We start from the raw sequence: 12041 nt of genomic DNA, 5'->3' as shown, positions 1-12041 counted from the left end.
TGATGCGTTGCGATTGCGATGGCATGGCATGTCATGTGGATGGCATGGATGGCATGAGATGCGATGAGATGCGATGAGATGCGATGAGATGGCATGGGATGGGATGGGATGCGGTGCGATGGGATGGGATGGAATGGAATGGGATGGAATGGATGGATGGATGGATGGATGGATGGATAGATGGATGGATGGATAGATGGATGGATGGATGGATGGATTGGATTGGATGGATGGATGGATGCATGCATGGATAGATAGATAGATTTTTGGGGGTATTTTCCCTTTCAATAAAGCGGTCACCTAACTTGAGTAACGCCACTAATTTCCCGGGCACGCCGGGTATATCCCGCTAGTGCTATATATTTGTTGCCACGTTCAACGCTGTGCTGCGTTGTGTTCACTGGCACTATATGATATATTATGTTCCGGGCGGGAGGTTTTTCGGAAACAGCTAAGACCGAATGCGGAAGTTTGGTCTTCAGACAATATGTTCTTAACTCTAAAATCTCCTTCCATTTGCTGAAAAGCCTGGATCGATAATATCAGAAGTAGGATAATAGGGAACTATTATCTACTCCTGATAATATTGCGTCAAAACTCTAACGGTAAATGAGTCGTGCCGAGACCGTGGAGATTATTCACGTATGAGGTTATTCCCTGAAACCACAAAATTTACTAAACATACTGAGAAAAATAGCAAAATGCGAGAAATGCTGTTCCCCGGATTACCAAAATTAATAATAAACTTTACAGTGACGCCTTTGTTTAATGACAAGTAAAGACTCGTGTATATAATCAGTGAAACAATAATATTATTAGGCAGTGTGACGTTCGAAAGTAACTCGCTGTATAGAGGCATACTGACAGGAAGGACATTTTACGTGCAAAACACGTTCCGTATATGTTGCCTCACAGATTTATTTACCAACAAAATCTCACGACACTAGCGTTATAACTAAGTGCTATCGGTGTAATAATCTTCTACAATGACGCATATAAGATGACACGCCCCCGCGAGACTCACGTACACCCAGAATGGTGTATAATGATTTGCGCATTCCATTGCGTTAAACATTACATACAATGCTCGTAATTCATGCAACACATATATACTTGACGCTTGTGTACAATTTTCTTTACATCATTATATATGGTACATAAGTTACTGTTTGTCTAATAGCTTGATTGCTTCGCTACGCTTCCTGCTCCGTCGCGGTTGAAATGATGTAACCTCAGAGGACGTCCACAACCGAAAAGTTCTCTGACGGCTGACCGAAATTTCCGTGTACTTGTAGAAGTAAATAATCGGCAGTTAAATCAGTGAATTCAGTAGCAGGCAGTTAGCCTCGAATAACCCCGTATGTTTTGAAGCCCGACGGGAAGCTGTAGATTCAGCGACCATGGGGAGAACGTGCTGAGCAAGAGAGTGCACGAGAGAGCCGACAACCATGAAGCATTGATCTTTGACGTCTTCCATGTTGCCGTGGAACGCTGTCGTGGCACTCTCTTACCCGCAGCTGACGCTGCCAGCGATCCTTCGCGCAGTGGTCCCTGGCGATCTGTGGAGACGGATGGTGATGTAGCAGTATCATGACAACAATAAAATGGCTAGTGCGCTAGCGATAAAATACACGAATCCTGGCGCCATTACCAGCTCACCGACGCCAGCCCCGAACCCGTGACGGATGCCAGTAATACGTTGCTTGGATGTCGATCGGGGCAGCACGCAGCCTTTCTGCTGCTACAAGCAAACTGACGCACGATGAGAACCGGGTGCGTTCGGTTTGTCATCCCTGGCTGTAGGCGTAGCCGAGTGCGCGAATCGCCACGCTACCTGTTTGTCGTGCAGAGCGCAATTGCTTCCATCGACGCTACAAGGATTGTGGCTGCGTACCCCGTAAACACTGCGCACCGCGGCATCGTGTAACGAGGTGCGAGTGCCGACAATAACGAACAGCCCATCACAAAGTCGCAGCAGGCCAGATTGAGGATCGTGAGGTTTGCTGCTGTTCGCAGTCGGCGAATCCTCGCTATGATGACGATCACGAGACCGTTGCCGACTGTCGTGACGATCGAACTCAACACGAATAATGCCACTATTACTGCTATAGTGTCAGTTTTCGTATTTGAAAAGAACACGCGGCTAACTTGGTTGTTTTCTTCGATGACGCTGCTGTTGCTCATGTTTGACGTCAGTAGTCCACTCATGTTGTTCTAAGACGTGATACGTTTCACTGTATGCAGATTTTTGTTTCGTATCGTCGTAACTCTCAGGATCATTAAAACTGTCACGATAAATATAGATTCGATCTCTGCGAGACTGATTTCTAAAGCCCCAAATTTTCCTGGTTTCTTCACTCGCACACATAATATAGTATGCACATACGCACGCACGCCCCCACTTAATATAGATGCCTATATTATATATATATATATATATCAAGAACTAATAATAATAAATAAACTAACAATAATGTGTTAACGCAGACCTTCTGAATTGAATTAAACTAATATCCACGTGCTACTGAAGTCCTGATCACTTGACCATGGGAGCCACAGGCTATCTAACAGCAAACCTGCCGTTATATAGTTCGGATCGTTGTGCGCGCGCATCGGCTTCTCGCTGCTCGATATACATGCCGATGCCTCGATAACATAACCAGATGACCAATCATGCACGGTCGTGTTGGCTGTTTGTGACAACACAAAACTCGGGCGCTGTAATGCTTTTCGCAACTCTATACTAAGTACATCTAAGCTGTCATGTTTCTGACTGAAAGACTCAAAGAAAGACTGAACCAAACCTGGAGTTCTGCGTTGTCATGGCTACGCGATGTCCTAGACTGTGACCTGGCTACAACCTCGTATTTCGCATAGAAACCATGTTAAAAGATTAATCATCCGTTTTAAGATGAATGAGGATTGGTTATTTTCACCACAAAGTATATTTACCGACATAATACTCGACAGATTAATAAATAATATCAATATTATTTCGTATACCGTAGCCCATGTTTTTTGCTTGCGTACCTGATTGCATGTATATATGTGTTTTTTTTCACATATGGGCCTCGGTAATTTTGAACGTTAAACATCAGTTTGTTTTGCTTGCCTGCCTGTGTTTGTGCACATGCATTTGCGTGTATGCGTTTTTCATGGTTCTAGGACAAAATTAATACCCTCGAACAAGTACCCCTCGAACAAGTACCCCCCGGACAATCACCCTCCGGAAATCTACCCACCGGACAATTACTCACTTGGTGTTTATTATTCATTGTTGAACAGTGATACAGGGAGGAGGTCAAGGAGAAGGGAAGGTGGTGAAGGAGCAGGAAGGGGAAAAGGTGGGTAGAAGGTGGTGGAGGAAGAGGGGAGGAGGGGGAGGTGGAGGAGGAGAGGAGGCGAGGAGGTGGAGGAGGAGGGGGAGAACGTGGAAAGAAGGTGGTGGAGGAGGAGGGGCAGAAGGTGGAGGAGGAGGAGGAAGAGATGAGGTGGAGGAGGAGGAAGAGGAGGGGGAGAAGGTGGACGAGGAGGAGAGGAGGAGGTAGAGGAGGGCGCCTCTACCTCCTCCTCTCTTCCTCCTCTATCACATTCTCCCCTCCTCCTCTTCCTCCTCCCTCAACCACGACCTGCACCTCCTCTACCTCCCCCTCCTCTCCCCTTCCTACTACTCTACTACCTTCTCCGTCGTCCTCTAACTCCTCCTCTATATGTCCGGGGGGGTAATTGCCCGGGGGGGATTGTCAGCCCGGGGGGGGGGTAAATGTCCGGGGGCTAAATGTCCGGGGGGTAAATGTCCGTGAGGTGATTGTCCAGGGGGTAATTGTCCGGGGGGTGAATGGCATGGGGGTAAATGTCAGGGGGGTAATTGTCCCGTGGGTGATTGTCCGGGGGGTATTTGTCCTGATACCGTTTTTCATATATGCGCCACGGTAATTTTGAAGGCAATGGAAACTCCGTGAAATGTATACCGTGGCCCATATGTTTTTTGTTTGCGTACCCGTGATTGCGTGTATGTGCTTTTTTCGACATATGGGCCACAGTAAATTTTAAGGCAGTTTGTTTTGCTTGCGTACCGGTGTTTGCGTTCATCTGTTAGCGTGTAGGCGTGTATAATGTGTTTTCCACATATTATACATGGGCCACGGGAACTTTGAAGGCAATGGCAACTCCGTGAAAAGTATACTGTATGTACACAAAAAACCATACCATATTACCAATTTTGCCATTATGCCAACATTACCATATTGCAATTATACCATAAATGCAGACGCAATGTGCATGTGCGTTCGTGTGAGCGCGTGCGTGCGTCGCATACAGAACAATACTATCCCCATTAAAAATATACGTGGAGTGCGTGCACACTAGGCAATAGTTTTAGCCTAAAGAAATTGTTTACGCCGACCGACATTCCTATAACACAAAAAACCCCGACGCGCCAATGCCTTCAATGTTTGTGTACATTACATCAGGAGTAGATAAAGGGAATCCCTTTATCTACTCCTGATTACATCTAATTCCACGAAACGTTTTATTATTATAATACCGCAGATCGAGTTATAACTACTGACGCAGCTTCAGATAAGTAAAGTTGCCACTTTATTTAGCTAGATACGTGAGAATAACAGCGAGCAAAAACATCCGTGGCATAACTCAACCAATCCAACAAGGCAAGGGTATCAACATACATATTTGTGACATAATCTGCAGTTAACCAATGCGATATCTCAATTAAATTAATTAATGATACAATACGCTATACATTTCATTAATTGTATTTGTTTTTGTTTTTTTACAATTTTGTATAATGCTAATATAAAATGGCAAGTGTACTTACCAAACCTAGCACAGGTACTAATAAATGATAGATCGGCTTCATTCCTAACCCCGGTGGCCATGGGTTTCGTCCTATTAGAATACCTCGACTCCTCGAGCAAATCTTTCCTTCCTAGCCTAGCGTAATGCTACAGTCATATATTTTCTTCGACCATTTTACTTCCTGACCTTTCATAAAACTCGAATCCGTTCAGAAAGTCGTATTAGTACTCGCAATTTTGAAACGTGCAATTCAAATTCAACCGCGAGTGTAGGCAAATTTCAAATAAGGAAACATTTTATATTTTATTTCACGTTCCAGTGCTCTGATAAATTAATCTCTTAAATATATCAAACGGCTGTTGTGTGGTGTGGCTATACAGAAGATTGAAATAGACCATTATCATCTATTCAGTTATCTACATATGACATAAGTAATGGATAGTACAGGCATAGTAATATTTGCACAAGCGAGCATCCAACGTCTCCTATTTCCTGTACATAAATTGGGAATATTTATAATGTTTGGGCAATTCAGACTCGTTTATCCCTTTGCAAGATCTATATGTACATATATTCTTCTCTTCGCACAATGAAAACAGTTCAATCCGTTATGTAGTTATGTTACACTCGTTCACATTACTGTACACGTCTCTATCTCAAATATAATTCCTTTAGTTTTTACACTCAGTGCAACACTCGAAGATATCGAACCCCCGGCCAGGGCCGTAGTGGCCTCCCAAAAAGTGGCTCTGCAGAAATATGTAGCCAATGCGGGGTGTCTGGGGGTACTCCCCCCAAAAAATTTTGAAATGTAGAGCCTGGAAATGCCATTTCCTGCATTTTCAGCCTATGTTGAAAGCAACCAATTCTGATCAAAAGGTCAATTTGTAAATTTCAAAGAAGAATGTAGCTAAAGCTGATGTTTTGAGTAAAGTATCTAAAATATATATTATGAGTACATAATTATGAAAAATAAGCCTATTTTCAATCTGCATTTATACTTTCACTATGTACATCTGTATGTTTTGAAGTTTGAATTTGAATAGGCACATTGTCCTATTAAACACACATTCCAGAATTTTTTTTCTCCAAAATAGTGCCACGCCAGTGCCGTGCTGCCGTGGCGGCCACTACGGCCCTGCCAAGAAACAAATTCTCTTCGATTGATTGCAACTTACTTCCACGTTGTCAGTGAACGTCACAACCTCAAGCCTACTCTACTCGGCACACCTCTGCCGATTACATATCTTCATGTAACCTTGACTATTACCTTGACTTGGCTGCCATAACTGGTTATACTTGTAATATCCATGCGACTAATCTAACCAACCTAAATCATCTCCAGAGAAATTACGATACCCTAGGCAAACTACTTATTGTCGTTAATAAAGTACTATTAATGAATAAATAATTATTATAAATGATAAAAGTGGCAATGTCAACCGTGCGTCACACGTCACCACAGTCAGCAATGTCAACCGCGCGTCACACAGTGAGCCATGTCAACCGTGCATCACACAGTCAGCCATGTCAACGTAGCTGCAGTTGCCGATGTCGAACGTGACGACGGCATCCATCTCCCCCTCCTCCTCGCCGTCGCCGTCGCCCCCGCCGCCTCCTCCTCCTCCGCTCTGCTTCACCTGCGGCAGCTGCATGATGCGCTGCACGACGTCGCGTATCTGCTCCTGCGTCGGATTCTCCACGGGTATCACGGCCGTCGTCTGCACGCCGTTGATGTTGATCGACAACGTCGTGCTGCCACCCGTCGTCGCCGCCTCCCCCGCCGTCTCCGCGGCGACGTACCCCTCGCCGTCTCCCGTCGCCGCGGCGATCTCGTCGTTTCCGCCGAGCGGGACCGCGACTTCGGCGGGCTGATCGGTCGTCGTCATTGTCGTCGTGGCAACGCCGTGTTCGAGCGACTCGACGGCCTGCAGCGCCTCGCCGATCGCCTCCATCTGCTCGGGGTTGATGGCGACGGCGGCGCCGTCCTCCGTCGCCAGGTTCGACAGCAGCAGGATCTGCTCGAAGCCTGTCTCGATGAGATTCCCCGCCTCGTCCGTGATCGTGACGACTTCGCCGGCGGCGCCCGCGCCCGCGTTGAGGCTGTCGACGCGCACGACCGTCGGCGCGGCGTTGCCGTCGTCGATGTCGGCCTTGCGCTGCGTCTTGAAGTAGTCGGCGCGCTGCCAGACGTCGCGCGCGTCTGCATGCTTGCGCAGCATGTGCCGCTTCAGGCTGTGCTTCATCTTGATCGCCATGCCGCAGAACTCGCAGACGTACGTCTCGCTCGAGTGCGCCTCGCGCACGTGGTTGTTGAGCAGGTAGAGCTTGACGAACGTCTTGTGGCAGAGCTTGCAGCCGAAGCGTGTCGTCGCCGTGTGCTCGAGCTCGTGCACGCGCGCGTACACCTTGTCGGCGAACGTCTTCTCGCAGCAGCCGCACTTGTAGCAGCGGTTCGGGTCGTGCTTCTCGCGGTGCTTCTCCATGTTGCCCTTCTGCGCGAACGGCTGCCCGCAGATGTCGCAGGTGAAGGGTCGCAGGCCCGTGTGGCTCATCAGGTGCACGCGCAGCGCCGCCTTGCTCTTCAGCCGGTTGCCGCACTGCGCGCACTGGAAGTTGCGCTCGTTCGTGTGCACGCCGTAGTGGATCTTCAGCGTGTCGCTGCGGTGGAAGCGCTTGGCGCACAGCTCGCACGCGTGCGTCTTGTCGCCGTGCGTCTTCGCGTGGATGCCGAGCGCGCTCTTGCTCGTGAACGACACGCCGCACGTCTCGCAGACGCGCGGCTCGACGAGGTACTCGCGGCCCTGGATGCGGTGCACGCGCGCCGCCGCGCCCGACGCCGCGCACGCGTGCCGCAGCAGCAGGTCCTTGCGCGCGAACACGCGACGGCAGTACTCACACTCAAACGGCGCGCGCTCGTGCACGCGCGCGTGACGCAACAGCTTCGCGGCGTCGTCGAACGCGCGCCCGCACTCCGCGCACGCGAAGCTGCCTCGCCCGCCACGCCCGCGCCGCTGGCACGCGTGCAGCAACCGGCTGAGAGACTTCGCGAAGCTGCGGCGGCAGCGCGCGCACTCGTGCGGGTGGGTGTGCGAGGACGCGTGCCGCTCGAACGCCGTCCCGTCCGTGAAGATCTGCAGGCAGCGGCGGCACTGCGCGGCCGCGTTCTGCGCGATCGAGCGCAGGCCCTCGCAGACGACCGCGTGCACCGTCAACCGCTTTTCGAGAACGAACGTCTTCTCGCAGGTGTCGCACGCGAACCTCCGCTCGTGCGTCGCCGCCAGGTGGCGCTGCAGGTAGAGCTCGTTCACGAAGCGATCGCCGCAGATCTCGCAGCGGAAAGCCTCGCCGTCTTCACAGCGGCAGGAGTGGTCCGTCATCGCGCGTCTCGTCGCAAAACACGCGTGGCACGTCTCGCAGTAGTACGCGCCCGACGCGCCGTGGCAAGTCGTGTGGCGATCGAGCAGCCGCTGGTTCGCGAACAACTTCGGGCAGTCGGCGCAGAAGAACGACCCCGAACTCGCGCTGTCCTCACACAGATGGTTCTGCAACTTCTCCTGGCGTAGGAACGTGAGCTGGCAGTCGGCGCAGGTGAATTCCGCGGCGTGATCATCGAGGACGTGCGATCGCAGCTGGTCCTGCGTCTCATGGGTTGCATCACAGACGTCACACGTCCAATTAATATCCTCCGTGTCATCGCCGAGGCGTCCTGAGTTTGGAGTTGCGAGTTCTTCAGTAGAGTCCTTCTTCTCACCTTCCTCATCTATTTCTTCTCTATCCCTAACTTCCAAGATTACTCCTGCTTCGTTGACGCCTTCGTCGTCGAGGTCACACATTGAGAGCACGGGAGTAAAGTTTGCAGAATCACTCCGCTCGAAAGGTTTTGTGTCTTCGTCGAAGAACCGTTTTGGTTTCACGTTTCTGCGCCTGGACCTTGGAATATAACTAGTTGAGGGAGCTTCAGAGCTATCAACAGTAGAGTTACTTTGCTCAGGTGTTAGGGGGTCAGTCGGTTTTGCCTCTTCGCTCACTGCTGGAGAGTTATCCGCTGCAGATGGACGTTCAGCGCCTTCTTCAACCTCAGGGTTCTTCTGTTACACAAAATAGTTCGATTAGTGTTTGGATTTTTACGATAACCTAAGGCCATTAGAGTGAAACATAAAATGTTGCAGTAATTCAGATTGGAACTCAAAAGCCAAATATAAAACTACTGTGTAGGTGTGTTCCTTTCTAAACAATCAAGTAGAGTACTACTACTATGATATTATTATCATTGTATAATTAGAAATTACTCATAACACCATATATTACCTGTTTTCTTCTCGTAAATGTACCATGAACATTCCTGAGGTGAGCAACAAAATCAGGCCTTGTTGGAGAAACCACATTACATTTCTTGCAGTGAATGTTGAAATGATGAAGATGAGATTTCGGGCGTGGGGCTTTCTTCACTGAAAAGATTACACGATCCACATTTATAGATAAAATGTGAATTAAATAAAAGCGTATTATAAATGAATTTTAACCATACACAATATGGAAAACCTTTGTCTACTACTCTACTTAACTGCCATATTGAGTCTATACATTCTTCAACATATACGGTAGAAAATACATCTTTTATAGCTACTGCTGTCACATTTTACTTACCAGTATTTGCACTCTTAGGTATCTTTCTGGTATCTGGCAATGTCAAAGGTAATGGTTCTGCAGAAACAAAAAATGTAAAATAAACAAATCTGCACCTAAATAGAAATGCAGTAACATGTAAGATAAATCATAGATTGATACATGATCCACTAAAGCCAGTTAAACTTTAAGAATTGGAGAGGTCTTCTAACTAGTTAACAAATAATCATAAGTAAACAGTACCTGGATTTGGTGGTTTCTGGAGCTTTTCAGCATATGCAGGTGCATACCAAACCTTCAACTGCTCTCCTGCAGAGATGTCTCGTGTGGTTATGTAGAATATGTCATCCTGTATTGAGAGAAGAAATACATTCACATCTACTTTCTAAGTAATTTAGCAGGGAAATACTGCAGCCTCTATGGTGCAGGACCACACATGCTGCCCTAGTGTCAAGTTCCTATAGTGCTCTCAGTTCCCTTATCGACATCAATATGTATCCAAGGCTTTCAGAAAGTTACATATCATCAGATGTTTAAATAATGTGCATATAGTGGATGTTTATATGCACAAGGCAGAACTAAAATTTATTATCTTTATTAAATAAAATTCATGTTCCTCACAGTTTTCCTAATCAGTCTTTTTTCTGATCACGTGTATAATTCTCATTATATTTCCTCGATCAGTATGAGCTTACATTAATTCATGTTTTGCCTCACAACATAATCCATGCTTAAATATTGTCAGTAATCTCAGCAAAATATAGCATTTACATTCATGTATACAGGGTTTCTTCTGAGGGAAAATTAGACAACGGAGGTATAATGGCCGGTTTGGGGGAAAACGCGCATGATGGATTCAAAGGCTTGCAGTAGGCACGAATGTGGATTCTGCAGGAAGACGCGAAGGAGAGAGGTAAACTTTCTCGGGATCGAGGAAAAAGCTGCAATCGGGAATGACACACGAGTGTGCCGGCATGCAAAAAGAAATGTTGCTGTGAATTTCATTACGATTTTCCATGTATATAGTCAGAAGCATGTGGTGATCTATTTATTTTTGGATTGACACTATTTTGACAACGGCGGGTAAATATAGGAGCATTTTCACAACGGCGTTGTTAAATTTGACAACGGTGGTGTGCCGCAGTGCCTCCTATGTAGAAGAAACCCTGGTATACAATTCATAAGGGTATACCTTCATCTGCAAAGCCATGAGATTCTGTTCATCTGAACAAGTTGCAGGCTGAACGAGACACATCCAATTGCACTCATTCTCTATGTCTATTTGAAGTAAAATGGTCTTGTTACCGTTAAAAACCTGATAAAAAATTATGCAGTCAGTCATGGATATTCATTAAATACTGAAAAGTTCCACAAAGATGATTTAATGGTAAATGGTTGAATAACTCATATGTATATATATCAAATCATTTTACACACACAAGGTATGTAAGAAGGGGAAGAACATGTCATTTTCTTAATTTTTATGTTAGATTACCATGCTGAAACCTGACATCATAACAGAAAATACTTTACCATGAGGTCAAAGCCTGAAGTTTGAGTTCGCTTTATATTTACTCGCGGAGCTTCAAAAGGTCCGAATCTAGTACGGGCAGTTATCACTGAATTAGCGACAACACCCTTCCCACTTGTGTTTAGTTGCAACTGTGCAGGAAGTGTCAGCCTGGCTCGAGATTGAACCTAGATCAGATAATGAAAAATTCTTATGATTATTTTTCTGGTGACTTACATAATAAGTAACAAAGACACTGTTTACTTAATATAAAGATTAAAACTAGAAAGCAGGCTAATTGTATTCTTTGAGTAACTGGGTGAATAGGCACCACCACAGGTAAAGCTAAATGCCATGATATAAATGTTGTATGTGCTAATAGTTTCACACACAAAATGTTGCAGAAAGTTGACACCTCCTCTTTTACTTTCTCGTTTGTACTTCTTCTACTTCTACTTTTATACTGGACAGTCCGTGAGGAATAACGTCCAGGGAGTGCGCAACTCCAGGTGCATGTGAAAAATTAGTATAAAATATTTTGTATGTGGGCTTTAAGCATAAAACAAGGAATTAATCTCTTCACATACTTGAGCATCACACACTTCCGTAACAGGCCCCAACTGTGGACAGTCATCAGTAGCATGGTCATCTCCACAAACATCACAGCCTGTGAATGTACAAAAAGAGATCTAGTATGACAGGAGGCGTGACACCGTAAGGCTAAATGAAGAATTAAACAATAACTTTTTGCCACCTACTGTTTTTAACTGTTTTTAACCTACTAGAGTGTTACTAGAGTCAACTATACAATATTAAAAGTGCCTACCATAAAAAGAGAACACTACCGTTCAGAAGAGCTTAGATCAAAGATCAAGGATGCCAGAGTTAATATGTAATACTCATATATTCAGGAGTGTATCAATAGGAGTGAGACAGACTGAAACCGGCAAAATTCAACATTTAGTAGCCTTAGTCTACCTATGATTTATTGTGTTTACCTCGATAAACTTGAGCTCAAGTCTTGCCTTAATCATTAAACTTTATCCGTGTCTAATCGTTGGTCTCACAAAAATGACAAATCGGG

General features: G+C 46.2%; 1 protein-coding gene across 1 annotated transcript in view; it reads right to left on the bottom strand.

Annotated features, from left to right (window-relative positions):
• Positions 1-591: 591 nt before the first annotated feature.
• The window catches only part of LOC106808994 (zinc finger protein 26-like), a 13379-nt gene continuing 1929 nt past the window's right edge, over positions 592-12041 (bottom strand). Inside the window, exons 2-11 of the mRNA XM_014811930.1 lie at positions 11545-11624; positions 10981-11145; positions 10640-10762; positions 9691-9796; positions 9469-9525; positions 9130-9269; positions 7668-8909; positions 6459-7622; positions 1512-1559; positions 592-657 (exon numbers count right to left, since the gene is read on the bottom strand). Coding sequence (XP_014667416.1) covers positions 592-657; positions 1512-1559; positions 6459-7622; positions 7668-8909; positions 9130-9269; positions 9469-9525; positions 9691-9796; positions 10640-10762; positions 10981-11145; positions 11545-11624 — 3191 coding nt within the window. The remainder of the gene's footprint in view (positions 658-1511; positions 1560-6458; positions 7623-7667; positions 8910-9129; positions 9270-9468; positions 9526-9690; positions 9797-10639; positions 10763-10980; positions 11146-11544; positions 11625-12041) is intronic.

This window comes from Priapulus caudatus, unplaced genomic scaffold (genome assembly GCF_000485595.1).
Source record: "Priapulus caudatus unplaced genomic scaffold, Priapulus_caudatus-5.0.1 Scaffold321, whole genome shotgun sequence".
NCBI classification, from domain to species: domain Eukaryota; kingdom Metazoa; phylum Priapulida; class Priapulimorpha; order Priapulimorphida; family Priapulidae; genus Priapulus; species Priapulus caudatus.
Note: the sequence above shows the minus strand (reverse complement) of the source record. Positions and strands in the feature narration are given on the sequence as shown.